We start from the raw sequence: 17,810 nt of genomic DNA, 5'->3' as shown, positions 1-17,810 counted from the left end.
TGCTAAGTGTGTCCTTCAGGATATGTGCTCTGTTGAGTGATTGCCTCTAGAATTTTCTTCCTCCAGTGTCCTAGGTGACATGGGCCCCCAAATAGAAAACTGTGACATTTTGCCTGTTGCTAGAAATTCACAGCTATGGAAACTCTGATGAAACATCTCCAGAGGGAGATAGTTTTTCTCTAGGCTACCTCAGGAAATTTCTCCCATTCCCTTTAGACAGAAACGTAGCATGGGGCTGACGTTGGCTGAAAGCGAACTGACTAAAATTGATGCAGAGAGAGACAAGGACCGGGTAACTCTGGAGAAGGAACGGGCATGTGCAGAGCAGATTGTTGCCAAAATTGAAGAAGTGTTGTAAGTAACAGAAATACGTGTAGAAAAGCCTCTCTACTAAGATGCTAACTGTGCTTCAAGAGAACAGATTTAAAAGGGGGGTCAGGTTGTCTATGTGGAGCTGTTTATTCTGTCGTAATACTTGAGAAGCTGGAATTTTACATTTATGCTGATACTTTCGATGACGTTCTTGTATTTCTTTTTCTGGGTATTGGTAAAATGAGTAACTATAAAATTTCTAACTGATCAAAAACAGGTTGAATACTTATACTGGCTTCAATTCACAGACTTTGGAAATGTTTCTTGCTATCAGACATTTACGGTTGGTGACATGAGTGTGGAAAGCATATGGTTCCTTCAGGGATTAGAATTTTTCTGATGTTTTATTCCAGGTGACAGAGATTTGGGGTGGGTCCCAAAGCATTTGGCTCTGTGCTGCTGTTTCAGTTATCTGAGTTTAATAACAACTCTTTTATTAAACTTTAATATTTCATTTTTAAATGTTTTTATTTTTAGAATGACTGCTCAGGCTGTAGAAGAAGATAAGAGGTAATATAACTACTTTTTTCCTAGAATTTTAAGGAAAAGAGAAACTATCTTGTCTCCTGCCCTAAATTATGATTGATTTCTTTTAACATAAAAATATAGACTGTCTCCCTCTGGTGGCCTGTATTTTACTTGACTAATATTCTAGTATCTTGAGTAGAATCCTTTACTATTCACAGTGAATAGATAGCTCCTTATTTTTCACTTGATGAATTCTAAGAATTTCAGCATTGGGGTTTTGGAAGTCATTTGATATCTTTATTCTACCCACCATCCCTTCCCAGAAGTCTTATTTTACTTAATCCTCTCTCCCTCAGTTCAACAATGCAATATGTTATTCTCATGTACATGAAGCATTTGGGAGTAAAAGTGAAAGAACCTCGAAATTTGGAGCACAAGCGAGGTCGGATTGGATTCCTTCCAAAAATCAAGGTAAGACTAGAATAATAATAGTGTGTTAATTAAGGTCTCCATGCTTCTTTACATTTGATTGCAGTGCTTTCCTTCTTCTTAGTATTTACTTTTTCAGCAAATTAGTGCTAAGCATGCCAATAGGAATAAGATGTGGTCCCTGTTCTCAAGAAACTCAAAATCTAGTGAGAAATCCAGCCATACAAACTAATTTATTAGGCAGTGTGAAAAGTGAAGCTAGTAGTTTATACAGAGAGCTGTCCCTAACTGTTCTGGCCTCATACTTTTCTTTTATGGTGCCTGTCAGTGTTTGTAATTATGTATGGCTTGGTTTCTTTTTTGTTAGATTGTAAATCTGGATGAAGATAAGGACCTTCTTCATTGTATCCCCAGCTTTTAGCATAGTGCCTTCGTACATTATTAGCTTAGTAAATATTGTTCAACAGATGAATGAATTACTTAGAACAGGCTCCCAGTAAATGTGCTATAAACCTACCTTTTACTTTCCAAAATTGTCAGTTCTGAAGGGTTTGAAAAGGCATCTTGAGTTTGGTGTGTACATAGTACTGTGTCCAGCCTCTAATGAGTGCCCTGTGTGTGTCTTTCATTTACATTTAACCAATTTCTTTCAGCTGACCATTAGAATGTTTAAAAAGTTTCTGTTTAAAAGCAACAAAAGAAATCTACTCTGTTACGTATCTGTTATCTTTTTGATTGTACCTCAACTCTAGCAAAGTATGAAGAAAGATAGGGAAGGCGAAGAAAAAGGGAAGCGAAGAGGATTCCCCAGCATCTTGGGACCCCCAAGGAGACCAAGCCGTCATGACAACAGTGCAAGTACGTTGAAGTTTAAAATGCTGCGTTCCCACCATTCCATGCCGTCTTTACATTTAGGCTCATTTAGCTAGAATGGGTTGCTGGAAAAAGGTGTTCTAGAAATGTTTCCACTGAACTTCCGTTGTTTCTATTCAATGTGATTTCTGAACTAAAGCCCCATGTGACTTCATAGTTGTCATAATCATCTTATTTAATGTCAGTAGAGTATTCCATTAGTTGTCCATAACATAATTTACTTACCTGTTCTGATTTTGTTTGCAGTCAAATTCTGATTATTAAATTTATAAAACAAGATGTGCATGGATTTCTCCACCATACTTTGTTTTACCTCTTTATACCTACGTTACTCACTTACTCCATACTTCTGCAGTTTTTCCACCTCTTCATTGTGTTTTATTTCCTGATGTCCCTCCACCCTCAGGCCTGTTGGAGAGGCAGTCTCCTAGAGAGGGCTGCAGGAGAAGTAGGGGTGGGCGAGCTGCTGTGGGGAGAGAAATTAGCTCATATAGTGGTCTTCAAGGTGACAGGTACCACATGTGAAAATATTGGCATGGGCTGGAGTTGGGGGGGGTATTGTGATACAGGGAACCTGAATGTCCCACACAATGAGGAACTCTCACTCAAAATGTCAGTGGTGCCCCTTGCTGAGAAACACTGAGAAGATGAAGGAAATTTTTGGAGAAGAGGTTGAGGAGAACAGAGCGTTTCACAGATGCTGACCATGTGTTCCAAGGGATACAGAAGAGGAATTGTAGGAATTGGGGAAGGAAGCATTTTGGGATTAGAGATGTACAAAGCTGTGTGGGCACGTGCCAGGTTATGGGGGGTGATGAGCTGTACAAAGCTGTGTGGGCACGTGCCAGGTTATGGGGGGTGATGAGCTGTACAAAGCTGTGTGGGCACGTGCCAGGTTATGGGGGTGATGAGCTGAGAGTCTTTAGCTTCTCATGGTGACTGGTGTGAACAGCGGTAATGGGCAGCATAGGGATTATTCTGCATGGTCTCTGAGACATGTCGTGATGATGAAGTTATGAGTGGTAGCGAGAAGCTAGGGGCTTGCTAAGAGCTCACAGAGCTAAAAGGCTTCATCTTCTCTCTTACAAATGAATACAGCTTCGTACGTGTCCATCTCCGGCTCTCGGCATCCCCTCTGCCCCCACCCACTGTTGCTCTCTTCAGCTCCTTTTCTCATGACCCTTCTTCTCCTGCCTCTTCTCACCCACCTCATCTTCTACCATCTCCCACCCTTTTCTCTTGATCCTCCTTCACCTTCCCCTGCCTTTCTCTCTTTCTCTCTCTCTTGCTCTCTCTTTCCTACCTCCTTCCTTCCTTCTCTTTCTTTCTTCCTTTCTTTCCTTTCCCTCCCTTCTTTCTATCGATCTGTTTATCTATCTATCCCTCACTCTGTATAATAATTCATGTTATATTTTTCTAGGGCCCACCATGTTCCAGACATTTTTCTAGATTCTTTCTGTCATCTTTTTTTTTTAAGCTGTTTTGCAGCATGAATTATTAACTATTGCTTTCTGTTCAGTTGGCAGAGCCATGGAACTACAGAAGCAGCGCCACCCTAAGCACATATCCACACCCTCATCTGTGAGTCCTGAACCTCAGGACTCTGCTAAGTTGCGCCAGAGTGGATTAACAAGTGAAGGAGCAGACATTGGATACCTGCCAGCCAATTCCATGTCCTCCGTGGTTTCAGGGGCCACTCTTTCCCAGGAAGGAGGGAAAGAGAATGATATGGGTGAGCTAATGCTGTAGTTCAACTTAGCTAAGTATCAGGATTTTAAAACAACTATACTGAGAAATAGAGTGGCAGATTATTTAAATCAAGACTGAATCCCAGTTTTAGTTTTAATATTTTAATATTATATAACCAGTGACAAATCTGTGCTGAATGGTAATTTTGAGTTCTTGTCCATTCAAAAAATATTTATTACGGACTTCTCTGTCAGGCATTAGCTCTGTGCCAGATGTTATCATACAGTAATATGTAGATTCTTGCCCCATGCGGCTTAGTCTTCTGGGAAGATAAGTCATACAAATAAAAACTTCAAATCGTGGGGAGTGTTGAGAGGACTGGTCAGAAGTTAGAGGCAGATGTGTGTATGCGGGGAGCAGGGTGCATCTAAAGAAGACTTTTTAAAAAAATCTAAGATTACCAGGGTTGTTTTTTGTTTTTAATGCTAAGGGGAAGCCAGTTGAGAGGAAGAGGTTGAAAATGCGGGAGCTGGACTATGTATCCAATAGAACAAAGTTTTGAGAAGGAGAGAAGCGATGATATGTGGGGTGTATGTGAAGGGCAAGGTTATTAGCTGAGAGTTAGGATTTAGTGAGAAGGGCAAGGGGATTTGAAAAGTAAAGAAAGATAGGAAGTAATTGTAGATAATTGAGGAAAGAGCTTATTACCATATTTCTTCATACTTGTTATAATGGGTTTCTGAAGCAAGTGATATGGAAGAATTAGGTGGTTTTATTTGGAGAAGGAAATGCCTCTCTGTATTGGTGATTTTGGAAGCAGTTCAATTTCTGGTATGACAAGATCAAGGATAAATCTGTGGGAGTGGTCACCAAGGTGGCAAAGAGGGGGTTACTAGAGATGAAGAGGGTAAGGAACCAAGGAACCAAGGGTCTGAATACCTTTATACCACAGACTTTGAGATCACTGCATATGGTAATAGCACAGAGAGGAAAACTGTGAGCCAGCAGCCAAAGGTTCAATGTTGCTAGATGGTTGTTGGTGGGGGGAGAACATGTGATATTATTCAGAGAGTGAGAGCCTCAGTAGAGCAAGGGATTTTTATAAGAAGGTAAGATAATAGTCTATAAGTAGTACTGAGGAAAAAGAAGGGTCTCTATCTCATCTCCACCCTGCAGTACACAGTGTATGACTGAAACATCAGTCTCTGTTTGAGAGGGCTGTAGCAGAAGAGGTTACCTTCCATGGGATACGAAAGTTTTTACTTAAGACAAAGAAGTAGGGGTGACATTTGTAGAGAAGTGTGGAGGTTCTGTCTTATATGGAATTCTGAAGATGTAGGACTGAGTAATGCATTAATTCATGGCTCTCATGTCTCATTGAAATAAAAGCGTGGTAGGTAATGAATAAACAAAAATCATAAAGAGAAAAGAAGTAGAGGAAGAAAAGGTATTATCATTCAGTAAGAGATTTCAACAAATTTTGGGGAGATTGAAAGTGGGCAAGAGTGGTTTGATGGATAAAACAACATAAAGGAAGTCGGAGCCTGTAGTTCGTTTAAGGAGTCCAAGGTGGGAGCCAGTCTGTCCATTAGAACCCAGGAGAGACTTTGGGCTCAGAGTTGGCATAAGTTACGGAGTACATGAGTGAGAAGTAAAGCTGAAAATGATGAATTAATCGAAGGTCTGTAATCAAAACAATTATGTCAGCAGCTTCTGATCCTTACATTGTAGAATATAAGCAGTCTGTCATTCCTGTATCAGAAGAAAATGAATATGCTCTTTGTTATACAAGTTGAGTGAATTGTATAAGGAGTTAAGTCCTCCATGGTATTAGTGCCCTGGAGCTCACTTTAGGGGACCTGGAGCATGACAATAGGCACGCGGGGGGCTTACCCTGCTCTGAGGAGCTTCCGGCTGAAATGGCCCTACTTCCACATAGCAGAACGGAAAGCCAAGTCAGCTGCCCAGTCTTCTGTTCTTACATATGAACAGCATTACTCACTGTTGGCAAAAGTTATTAGAGTCCAGACCTAAGATAACACATAATGCCAAACATATTAGTAGCATAAAAAAGAAAATACAAAATAAACACAAAAACTGCCACTAGCAGAAAATAAATTAGGCAATAAGTAAGAACTTATAAAAATACCTCTAAATTAGATAGTATTCTTGAAGAAATTAAAGAGTTTATTATATCTAAAGCAAGAATAGGATGTTATAAAAAGGGAGCAGAGACCAAAATGTTTTAGTAACTATTACATATAATAACTGTTTTATTAGTTATTAATTGCTTTGTGATAAATTACCCCAAAGCTTAATGGCTTAATACAAAAAATATTTACTACTTCACATTTTTGGTGGGTAAGGAACTCAGGAGCAGCTTAGCTGGGCAGTTCTGGCTTGGAGTCTCTCATAAAGCTATAGTCAGGATGTCAACCAGCCATCTGAAAGCTTAATGGGGCCAGGAGACCCCTTCTGTGCTTCCGCAGGTGGCTGGTGGCAGGAAGACTTAGCTCCTTGCTGGAGGCCTCAGCTCCGCACCACATGGGCTTCTCCGTGGAACTGCTTGAGTGTTCCCTGACGTGGTAGCTGACTTCCCCAGAGTGATCCAAAGGAGAGCAAGAAAGAAATCCCAGTGTTTTTCTATATGACTTAGTCTGTATGGATATACCCCCTTATTTCAGCAAGTTAGAAGCAAGTCACTAAATCCAGCCCACATTCAAGGAGAGAAAAATTAGGTGCCACTGCTGAAGGGAGGAGTAGCAAAGAATTTGTGGACGTATTTTCAGACCACCACAGCTGCTAATAATTAAATAAGAAGAAAAAAAAGAAGTCCCTAAAAATAAAGTCAAGGAAATTTTCAGAATCTGTATCAGAGACATCAAGAGATAGAAATTGGAGAGACAAGAATTATGTAGAGAGCCACCACGGAGATTCACAAAACATCAGCAGAGGAACTGGAGGAGAGGCAGTTAGAGAAATGACAGAAGAGGGCTTCCCAGGGCTGAAAAAGAATAGATGTCTTTCAAACAGAAAGGGCTCACCCGGAACCAACTACAATGAGTAATAATGTTTTAAAAAAAGACCCATGCCTAGAGTAGCTTTGGAAATGTCAGTGCATCAGAGATAAAGAAAAAGAATCCTGAAAGCTTTCAAGAGAAAGAAAATGGAGATTATGCTGTCACATTTCTCAGAACATTAGGTGCTAGAATACAAAGGAGCCATGCCTTCAACTTGCTGAAAGAAAATGGTATTGAACTTAGAATTCTTTATCCATCCAAACTATCCATCAAATATGAAGAAAGATATAAAGACATTTTCAGATACTCCAGGATTCAGAGTTTAACTGAAATGCACCCTTTCCTTGAAGATAATTTAAGATACACACTCCAGCAAAATGAGAGAAAAATTAAGAAAGAAAATCTCATGGGGTCCAGGAAACAGTGGAAACAACCCAGGAAAGTGGTGAAGGGCAGTTCTAGGATGATAGTTGTGTCACAGGCCAAGGGAACAGCTGTTCCAGATTGGAACACAAGAAGAACCTAGGGGATAAGAGAAAAGGAGATTTTAAGCAGTTTATAGTAACAGATGAAAAAGTTTGTGACTTGGTAAAATTATATTACTTTGACAGCAATAAAAGAAAGGCATTTAGAAATGCTAAGAAGAACAGAATTGTTCAAGAAAGTTGTCATGATTTGAACATGAAGCAGAATTTAAAAAATGGCATAATCTTAAAGTAATTGATCGAGTATATGACTTTAATGTAATAAATACTCTATTTCAAGTGGCCTAGGAGTTGTGTGGTTGGACCAGTAGAAAAGAAAACATAATCCTAACTAACATGCCTCTTAACCTGGCATGAATAATATGTATATATATGTTGTATTACAATATGTGTATGGTCATAATAATGTAAGCACACTATTTGTTTTCAGACTTTTAGAATCAACCTAATAGGCAAAGCACAGAATATTTAGTTGTAAAGGAAAGAAATATAATTAAAGAGAAGGTTATGGACACTAAATACCTAATTTGACATAGAGGAGAATTAAGATACTAACACCTTGTTGGAAAAAAGATACATATATAATTCTATCATTTAAGCTTAGGGAATAACGAATAAGCCAACTAGGAACAATAATATAGTTATTAAACAGTGGGAAGAAAAAGGGGAGGGAGGTGAAGATGGGGCGTATAAGTGAGCAAAATCCTCTGAGGAAGAAGAGATAGATATTTCCTAAATATAATAAGTCAAGAAAAAGAACTATGAGGTTATTATTTGGAGGTGGACCCCCATAATAACTAAAATTTGAATAAAAAAGATTGGCATTGGGGGTAAAAAAGGATAAAGTAAAAGAATGTTTCTCCTTATCATATGCCCTTCTGAGTTGTTGCCATATCTTATGTTGATTTTTTAAAACCTGCTTAAAAATGATTTTCCTGTTTATTTTTTAGTGCATTTAAAAATTTTATATTAGAATTTTGTTTCTAGCTAACCTGCAATTGTTTAAGTGAGAATTTGGCTATGGGTGAGGTTGAAACTTTCTGGGTTACTAATTCTTTTTTTTTTTTTTAATCATTGTCTTTAGTAACACCACCTGAATGTCTGACTTGTGTCTTTTCAGGATCAAAGCAAGTTGGAGAAACGCCAGCATCTGGAGACTCCTTAGATGGCACACCTCGTACTCCCAGTACCATCTTTGACTTCCCACCTCCTCCATTAGACCAAGTGCAGGAGGAGGAATGGGAAGTGGAAAGGTAATTCAGTGATATCTTAGGGGCGTTTAGGACATTGCTTAAAAGTTTTTCACTGTATAGTATGCCTACACTCTGTAGCATTTTTTCCCCCATGTGTTTTTTGGGGGAAGAAGTAGAACTTACTGGTAGTAAATACTAGATAGGTACTGAAATGTTTTTTAATTTATTTGATACTAAATCATTGCAATATCCAGAATTATTTATCAGCCACTGTAGTTTAACACAATTTTGAGCATCTTTGTCATAAATTTCTTGATTTCTGTTTTGTTTTTGTGTTGACTCTCTGTTCTCCATCATTTTAGGGTGACTGAACATGGGACACCAAAGCCCTTTCGAAAGTAAGTATTCCTAAAGTAGCTTTCAATAGGGCATATTTTAAGAAATATATCTTTTCTCCCCAAAGTCCTAGTTTTAAAGGAAAAGAAACCCTGTACACAAATCTGTTAGATAGTATAAAAGAAATTTCTTAATAAACACAATTATTTAAAAGATATTTATAGAGGTATTGATAACACACATAAGCTGTTTTGTAGGAGACGATGACATATTTATAACACATGTAAGCTGTTTTGTAAGAGGATGATGTTTCATTCTCTGTGCTAAGCAGTACTTCAGAAATATGACTGATTTACTGTAGTGTAAAGACTTGTGCTGTTGTCCATGTGATATCCTCAAATAGAATCCATTATTTTTTTCTTCATTAGGTTTGACAGCATAGCTTTTGGAGAAAGTCAAAGTGAGGATGAACAGTTTGAAAATGACTTAGAGACAGATCCACCCAACTGGCAGCAGCTCGTTAGTCGAGAAGTGTTATTGGCACTAAAGCCTTGTGAGATCAGAAGACAGGAAGTAATTAATGGTGAGTTTAATTAGTTTTTGTTGTTATTATTCATATATATTGAGTTGTATTAGAGTTAAACCAACCCCTGAGCCTTGGAGTTTGCTTCCAAGTGTCTGCTAGCCTTTTGTTTTGAACAGAGAGGAAATTAAACTAATAGATCGATGATCCTTGAACTTTCCAACTTAAAAATGCAAATGATTATATGACTCTTATTGATAATTTAAAAGGAAAATGCATTTAGTGTTCAGGTTATTTAAAATTCATAGCATTATAGATCTTAAACTTGAAAAATCATTGAGACATTTGTCCCATCACTTTACTTTCAGGCTAAGTTATTTTTATGCGTAGATTGTAAATGAGGAAGCTAAGGCTCAGGATGAGTGGCTGAATTAGTCAAGATCATACAGCTGATAAGTGACTGGAAGAAAACTAGAATCTAGGTCTTCCTTTATCCTCGTGCATGTTCTTTATTTTATCCTAGCGTATATGTGACAGAGAGATGACATGAAAGCTGTACCTGCTACTATCTTTAGGCTGTGATTTGAATAAATATCCTTCCTGTCTCTAGCAGCATTGAGACATAGTGAGATTATAAAGTCTGGCCTCAGAAATAAGAGTTTATAGGCAAATTAGGTAACACAGAGTGCTATTATTTCTGAAGAGGGTTCAATTCAAAGTCTGTATGCTATTTGGGCTTAACAGTTTTCTAATGCTGTAGTTGTGATCGGTTGGTTCTACCAACCAACGGATTTTGGAAGTACATTGTTAAGTTTTAAGTACAAAATAGTTTTGACGATATTTTTCATTTGCCAGTATTTATAGCTCTGTAGGAGAGTTTAATGTAATCAAGAAGTGACTTCAGAGATACTATATCCTTTCAAAACTACAAATAATTATTGTATAACTCATTTGCTACTTAATTTCAGCTAAAGCCTATGTTTGACCCCATTCTAAGTAAGGCAACGTTTTATATTTCCTTTTTCTCCTGCTTAGAATTGTTCTACACTGAAAGAGCTCATGTTCGAACATTGAAGGTTCTAGATCAAGTGTTTTATCAGCGAGTTTCCAGAGAAGGAATTCTGTCACCTTCAGAACTACGGAAAATTTTTTCAAACTTAGAAGATATTCTTCAACTTCACAGTAAGAGAAATTGACTCTGATCTTTTTCCCTAACATTTCTAATAGATAAAAGATTGTGAATATGTAAAGGGACCATAACAGTAAAATCTTATAAATGTATCCATGTGTTAGATTTCCTGAAATTATATAATTAAATGTGAGCATAACATAAAGAAATGATTGGATCTTTGAATTTCTCCCCAACCCTTTACCCCCACCCCACGCCCCCATCAGCCTTTTTTATACAGTGTTAGCACAGGACTTAGGGCCTAAAGTCAATGCCTGAGATGAAACACATGAATAGTTAAAATTACCCTTGGAAATTTCCTATTGATTACAATATATATGTTTTTAAAAAATATATTCTATATAATAATATATGTATAAATATATCTTATAAATAGTAATATACAGCATATAATCCCATGGTGGGAATATTTTCAGGAATTAAATTATTTTATTGTTTTGTTGCTTGGAATGCTTGAGTGAATACATTAAAAAATCTGTCTTGCTGGCTTTCCCTGGTTGTAGTTATCTTGGACTTTTGTAGGCAGTAGTATCAGTTCCTCTCTTTTTAAGTCACTGTTTCTCCAGACCCTTAGTTTTCAGTCTTTCTTTCATCAAGGATGCCATCACCACCTACCAACACCCTCCCACCAAATGGTTGCTTTTTGCTCCTTTGTGGGTGATTCTAGGTCTCACCAGTGTACACGGACACATTCAAGCATGATGATGTCCATTGCCTGGGAACACACACATTTAGAGAGGAACGGTGGACGGAGTCACCTGTACAATTGAACTTTGTTTTTTACGAACACGGTTGGTTATAGATGGAGTCTTGAGGTTAAATGTGTATTTGATGCACCTATACTCTGTATAATGTGCTAGTTTCCACATTGTTTTATGCTTTGGCAACTGTTTTTCAGTTAGAACTCAAAACATTTAGGTTTATAGGAATTGGGTCCAGATTTATATGTAAGGCCGTCAGAAGCAGCTATATGCTACTCTGAAAATCCTTTTTTTTTTTTTTTGAAAATTTATGTTCGTGGTATTACCAGTATCTCAGCCTGAAATGAATGTATGCTTAATTTTTTTCATTGTTTTTTTTCTCCCTTAGTTGGGTTGAATGAGCAAATGAAGGCTGTTCGAAAGAGGAATGAGACATCTGTTATTGATCAGATTGGGGAAGATTTGCTGACTTGGGTAAGGAGATTTGCTATTTAATTTAAAAATTTTCACAGACACCTGATCAGATTCAAGGTTAAGTTGCTAACCTTCCCAAGTATGCAAACTCATCCATTTTGCAAAGCTAATGTAAAGATGAAAAGGGGTCCAACTGTGTATTCGTACTTATTCTTCTAATAAGTGCCCAATCAACTACATGCTCTTTTCTCATCAAATTAAAGATACTAGTTCTTTGTGTTTAAAAGAATGTAGAGTAACATGGATATTGATAAAAAATAATTTAACTGATGTAGAATTTTAACTGTCTTCTGTTGTCAAAATCTCAGAATTGTACTGTAAAACATTAGACAACTGTAGATCCAGAACTACCATCACAAAAGTAGAAAGGTGAAAATTACTTAATCTTATGTACCAGGAAAGAGTTCAGAGACTATAGTAGCTGTCTGTCAAATTGTATTTATCTTTCCAGCTGACTCTTTATCAGTATATACTCCATAATATATACTTACGTGCCAAGCACTGTTCTAGGTACTGGGGATGCAGTAGCAGTCAAAACAGATATGGCTCCTGCGCTAGTGGAGCTTATAGTCAATGGGAAAAAAAAAATTAAAAAACAGTCGTTAGTTATTTCAAGTGTGATTAGTGTTACAAAAAGGGGAGAATACAGGTTATTATGGGAATAGATAGCAAGGAGACCTGAACTGGAACATACAGAAAATCTTCCTAGGGGAAAGTGGGTTTGATCCAGACATTTAAAGAAAGTACTATAGTTAAGGCTGTGAATAATAGTAAAATATGTGACGTAGTTCTCAAAATTTTAACACTGGTTGAACAAGAACTGTTTAGCTGTGCCGACTGATATTTACTTCAATATATAGACTGAGGAAATGTCACAAGATTTGGGTAATTTTACAATGATTGATAATTTTACAATGATTAAACACTAGAAAGTTGACTAAAACAATCTTGATCCTACTCCTTTCATTGATGGTGAGACCGTAACTCAGAATCTCCTAATCTATTAGTAGAACTCTTCTTAGCCATTAGCCACTTGACACGTAGAACAAGATCAGGGAATCATAATCCAGTCTCATCTTGGATTTACTGAACTTTCCAAAGCATTTTCTCCTTAGGCCCACGCTGGCATCATTGTTATTAAGGAGACTTAACTTCCTTGAAAAATCCAGCTTATTCCGTGGCTACCCTGTGATGGTGGGACTCGTTTTGTTTCTTGATCTCTGAGTTCTGTTGCCTTGGCAGCACTCTACTCAACTTGAAACAGAACTCGTAGTATGGCACAGCGTAGCGTCAATTTTCTTGTTACATTTGGATTAAAAAGTTGTAAGTCATATGGACTTAACGATATCAGTCTTGATTCCTAAGCAGTTTAATTTGCATCTAATAAAAATAATGTTTAACACCAAGTGTCAAGTGAGATTCATCATTAATAAGGTACAGAAGTACATTGGTCCTCTTACCACAGTCCTTTGGACTGCATAAATCTACTACATGGTAAAATAAAGTGGAGATACCTCTTAAAAGTGGGACCACAAATTTATTTTAGAACATTCAAAAAGAATTGTATTCTTGACCAAGGTGATATGCCTATAAAATGTTGAGGAAAAGCAGAATGGACTAACCAATTTGGTTAGTAGCTGCTAAGTACAAAGGGTTAATTTAGGGCAAAGTGTTGGCCAGAAATACTAAAAGCAAAAATCATAAACAGGTGTCTAGATTTACTCTTATTTTTTTTTTCTTTTTTTTTTTTTCTTTTTTTTGCGGTACGCGGGCCTCTGACTGCTGCGGCCTCTCCCGTTGCGGAGCACAGACTCCGGACGCGCAGGCCCAGCGGCCATGGCTCACGGGCCCAGCCGCTCCACGGCATGTGGGATCCTCCCAGACGGGGACACGAACCCGTGTCCCCTGCATCGGCAGGTGGACTCTCAACCACCGCGCCACCAGGGAAGCCCTACTCTATTTTTTAAAAAATAGTTTTGGAGAATATTTTCCCAATATTGGTCCCTTGAGGTCACCTTATATATGCTTATGCTGCTAGTAAAACCACTGTAAAACTGCTTAAGGCTAGAGTGTTATTTTCTTTTGTAAACAGCCACTGTTAGTAATTGCGTGACACCTGGATTGACTAACATACCAAAAATGCTGCCAGTCTCATCTCTAAATATGTTGAGTGATATTTATAATAGAATAAGAATACAACATTGGAGCAACCTATTCAAATATCACTTCGTATGTGTCATAGTTGAAGAAAAAATAGTCTGAATTTAACTACAAACACCCTACAAAAGGATTTTTTACAAAATGCCTTCGTGTATAAACTTTTGGAAATATGGCTTTAAATGGGAGATTTTTATGAAAAGCTTCTTTATAAACCATAAAGCAATTACTACAAATATAAAGGTGGTTTTAAAAATCATTTATTCGACCTGTACTTATAAGGATACCTATTATGAGTGAAGCACTTGTTAGGTGTCTTATAAGAAACCTTAAAATCATGGCATATACAAACTTAAATTTACAGATAAAAAATATCAGTAAAAAGTATAATTTTTAGTAAAAGAGGGTCATAGGCTCATGAATCTTCCCCAAGAGAAATTCAAGGGATGGATCCCTACCTTCTACATAGGTGAAGCAGCAGTGATTTAATTTTGTTGTGACCCAGAAAAGTTATGACCTGCCCCGGATTTCACAGTAAGAAAGTAAGCTAGAATCCCAAGGATTTTCTTCCTAGAGCAGTAAGACAGTAATTTTTGTGAAGGTGTCACATTCTAAGAAAATCAAATTTAATCCCAGTCTTTAAGCATTTTGTGTCTCATATTCCCCCAAGTGTCACTGTTTCTATCTGATTTAGAAGTGGAATAGACTGAAAAAGTAGTAAGTTATGGTAGAGGCTACAAGCAAGAAAACATTGGGTGATGATCAGGAAAGGTCTGGATATGTCAGGGTCAGACCCTTTTTAATGGAGAATCATTGATAATCCACGTAAAATGTGTAGATTTCTGTTTCTTGTCACTTGAGGATACTTATTGGAATATTGGAAGGATTGTGGCTGTCTCTCATCTTGCCTGGCCTCATATAGACTCAGTATCCCATTCTCTATTGTGCTCTTTGCGTTCTTGGCACAGTTCAGTGGACCCGGGGAGGAAAAGCTGAAACATGCTGCTGCTACCTTTTGCAGTAACCAACCCTTTGCCCTGGAAATGATCAAGTCTCGTCAGAAAAAGGATTCTCGATTCCAGACTTTTGTGCAAGTGAGTTGAGTGAGCCATGTAAGAAAAAAGAAATGCAAATTTTTAATCAATTATGGAACAAACTAGCGGAATCCTAAGACTAAAGTTTTTACAAGGATTATGTCTGTGTTTACGTTTTTAAAGCCATACATTTTCTCTTAAATTACTGGAAAATACAAAGATGATACTGGAATGGTGAATAATAAAGAATATATGACAGGACTACAATACTTGACATAGAAGTCCACATTGCCATGGAGATACTGTCAGGAAATGGCCCATGTACACTATTAAAATAATACCGTCAAAACATCAGAATGGCCTTATATCAAGCCCAGGGAAGAGCGTAACAAGCAGTCATGCTTACTAGGGTATATATTGGTGTAGACCAAGGGTCAGTAAACTATAGCCCACCAGCCATATCCAGCCTCTTCCCTGTTTTTGTAAATAAAGTTTACAAAGCTGTATTTACACAGTTTATATTTTTATTGCTGTATAACAAATTACCACAAATGTAGCAACTTAATGCAAATGTATTATGTCACAGCTTTTATAGTTTAGGAGTACAGATATAGTTTATGTGTGTCCTTTCTTCATGCTTTCACCAGGCTGAAATCAAGGTATCACCTGCAGCTGCGATTCTCATCTGCCACTCTTCTAAGCTTACACTGGTTGTCAGCAGAATTCATTTCCTTGTAACTATAACCGGGAGCCCTGTCTTCTTGCTGTTGTTGACTAGGAACTGCTCTCAGCTCCTAGCGAATGCCCAAATCTCTTTGCTACGTGGCCCTTGTAGGCAGTTTACAAGATGGATGTGTCCTTTTCCTCCAGGCCAGTAGGAATGTGTCTCTCTGACAGAGCTTTCTTTTAAAGGCTCCTCTGATTAAGTCAGACTCACCTACGACAATCTCCTTTCTGATTGACTCAGAGTTAACTGATAGTCACCTAATCACAGGAGTGATAACCCCTCATATTCATAGGTTCTGTCCACACTCAAGGGGGGAGGGGGATTATATGGTGTGTACACCAGAAAGTGAGAATCTTGGAGGCCATCTTAGAACTCTTCACTACACATAGCCAAGTTCATTCCTTTATGTATTGTCTGTGGCTGCTTTGTGTTAAAACAGCAGAGTGGAATAGTTGTGACAGAGACGGATGGCGTGCAGAGCCTAAAATATTCACTGTCTGGCACTTCACTGAAAAGTTTACAGAACCCTATTACAGTTGAGCTGATATATCGAGACTGGTGATCTATTGTGCCTACTTGGAGTGGCAGATAGCAAATTAACTGACTAGCTTTTGGTAGGAATGCCAGTCGTTGAAAAATGTAACTAGATTTTTTTAATACGTGAAGATAAAACTTTTTTCACAAGAAAGCAGTTCTTAGAGTTGATTATGGATGCTCTCAGTCTTCGCTTGAATAGATAACACAGAAGCCATTGGCTGAGTGATAAAGGCAACATTATGTGATTAAAGGAGAAAGCAGAAGTGTAGTGTGGCAGTGGTATGTCTTGGCAGGTTTTAAGTCTTGATTTAATAACCAGAACTGTGTTGCTGTAGATAGTTACATGATGAATATGTGGTACGTGTTAGGTAATCATAGTCCTAATAAGAATTACAAATTCACTTATTTGACTTTAATTTTAGGATGCTGAGAGTAATCCACTGTGTCGTCGTCTGCAGCTGAAAGATATCATTCCCACCCAAATGCAGAGGCTTACTAAGTACCCTCTTCTATTGGATAATATTGCCAAATACACAGGTACAGCATTCTCACTGAACTTAAAGAGCTTAGGAACAACAACAACAAAAACACATATTCCGTTGAATAATCTCTCACAGCATCCTGGTGTCTGGACATTGAATTTCCAAATAGTACGGCAAGATGTTCTAACAAGATTCAATCCAGTCTTCTTTGGGCTGTTTGATTTAATGTACTCCGTTAATAGCGCTAGCACAGGGTTTAGCAGACTCTGGATCATGGGTTAAATCTGGCTCACCATGTATTTTTGTAAATAAAGTTTTATTGGAACATAACCATACTCACTTGTTGAAATGTTGTCTCTGACTGCTTTTGTAATACAGCAGCAGAGCTGAGTAGTTGTGACAAAGACCATATGGCCTATCAAGTGTGCCAAAAAAGCTTACCAATACTTCCTGTAGCATATATCATATTTGCTTTGAAGAAGACTTATACTGGGTTGCAGAGATGTTTTGTATCTACATATATACTTTCGTTAAGTCCAACCGATGCATATCATTCCAACTCTCCTGTTTTGAAACGTGAAGTGAATCTGAGTTTCTCAATTGAGCTTTAGGCTCTTATACTTAGTTCTCATTAATAATTCTATGCAATCAAACACCTGTTTCTTATGCCTGGGAATTTGAAAATACTCATACACATTAACTTTTATACTTTAATATATTTATTCAGTATAGTTGGACTATTGTTTGGAGGATTGTAATGTTGAATATTCTGATTTTGGTATTCTTTACCAAAATAGAACCTCAACATAATCTCAACACATTTTGGTGAAGTTCATCTTCTTTTAATGATACAAATGTTGTAAACTATTTTCTTTCTTTAATATAATACCAAATTCAAAGAAACATATTTTGGAGTTACTTTGAATTGTTTTATCATTCAAAATATATTGTTTAATGGGTCCACTGTCCATAATCATGTAGGCTGTCTTTGATAGGGGGAAAGGGGTCCCATTTATATAGCTTACAATGTGAATGAAACCCACTCCTTTGGGTGGGCCTGATACTTGATATAAAGCATCTCTCCTTGGATTTGGTTTCTTTTTAAAGGTTAGTATTGATGC

The 17,810-nt window shown here is 37.6% G+C and overlaps 1 protein-coding gene across 5 annotated transcripts in view; it reads left to right on the top strand.

Moving 5' to 3' along the window:
* ARHGEF12 (Rho guanine nucleotide exchange factor 12) overlaps nt 1–17,810 on the top strand; it is a 142,412-nt gene that overhangs the window by 110,506 nt on the left and 14,096 nt on the right. For all 5 annotated transcript variants that reach the window (XM_024761922.1, XM_024761919.1, XM_024761923.1 and 2 more), the window contains 12 exons: nt 217–354; nt 850–882; nt 1,197–1,311; nt 2,022–2,127; nt 3,662–3,874; nt 8,457–8,589; nt 8,892–8,927; nt 9,294–9,448; nt 10,424–10,570; nt 11,667–11,752; nt 14,878–15,003; nt 16,630–16,744. In XM_024761922.1, coding sequence (XP_024617690.1) covers nt 217–354; nt 850–882; nt 1,197–1,311; nt 2,022–2,127; nt 3,662–3,874; nt 8,457–8,589; nt 8,892–8,927; nt 9,294–9,448; nt 10,424–10,570; nt 11,667–11,752; nt 14,878–15,003; nt 16,630–16,744 — 1,403 coding nt within the window. The remainder of the gene's footprint in view (nt 1–216; nt 355–849; nt 883–1,196; nt 1,312–2,021; nt 2,128–3,661; nt 3,875–8,456; nt 8,590–8,891; nt 8,928–9,293; nt 9,449–10,423; nt 10,571–11,666; nt 11,753–14,877; nt 15,004–16,629; nt 16,745–17,810) is intronic.

This window comes from Neophocaena asiaeorientalis, unplaced genomic scaffold (genome assembly GCF_003031525.2).
Source record: "Neophocaena asiaeorientalis asiaeorientalis breed wild unplaced genomic scaffold, Neophocaena_asiaeorientalis_V1.1 scaffold737, whole genome shotgun sequence".
NCBI lineage: Eukaryota > Metazoa > Chordata > Mammalia > Artiodactyla > Phocoenidae > Neophocaena > Neophocaena asiaeorientalis.
Note: the sequence above shows the minus strand (reverse complement) of the source record. Positions and strands in the feature narration are given on the sequence as shown.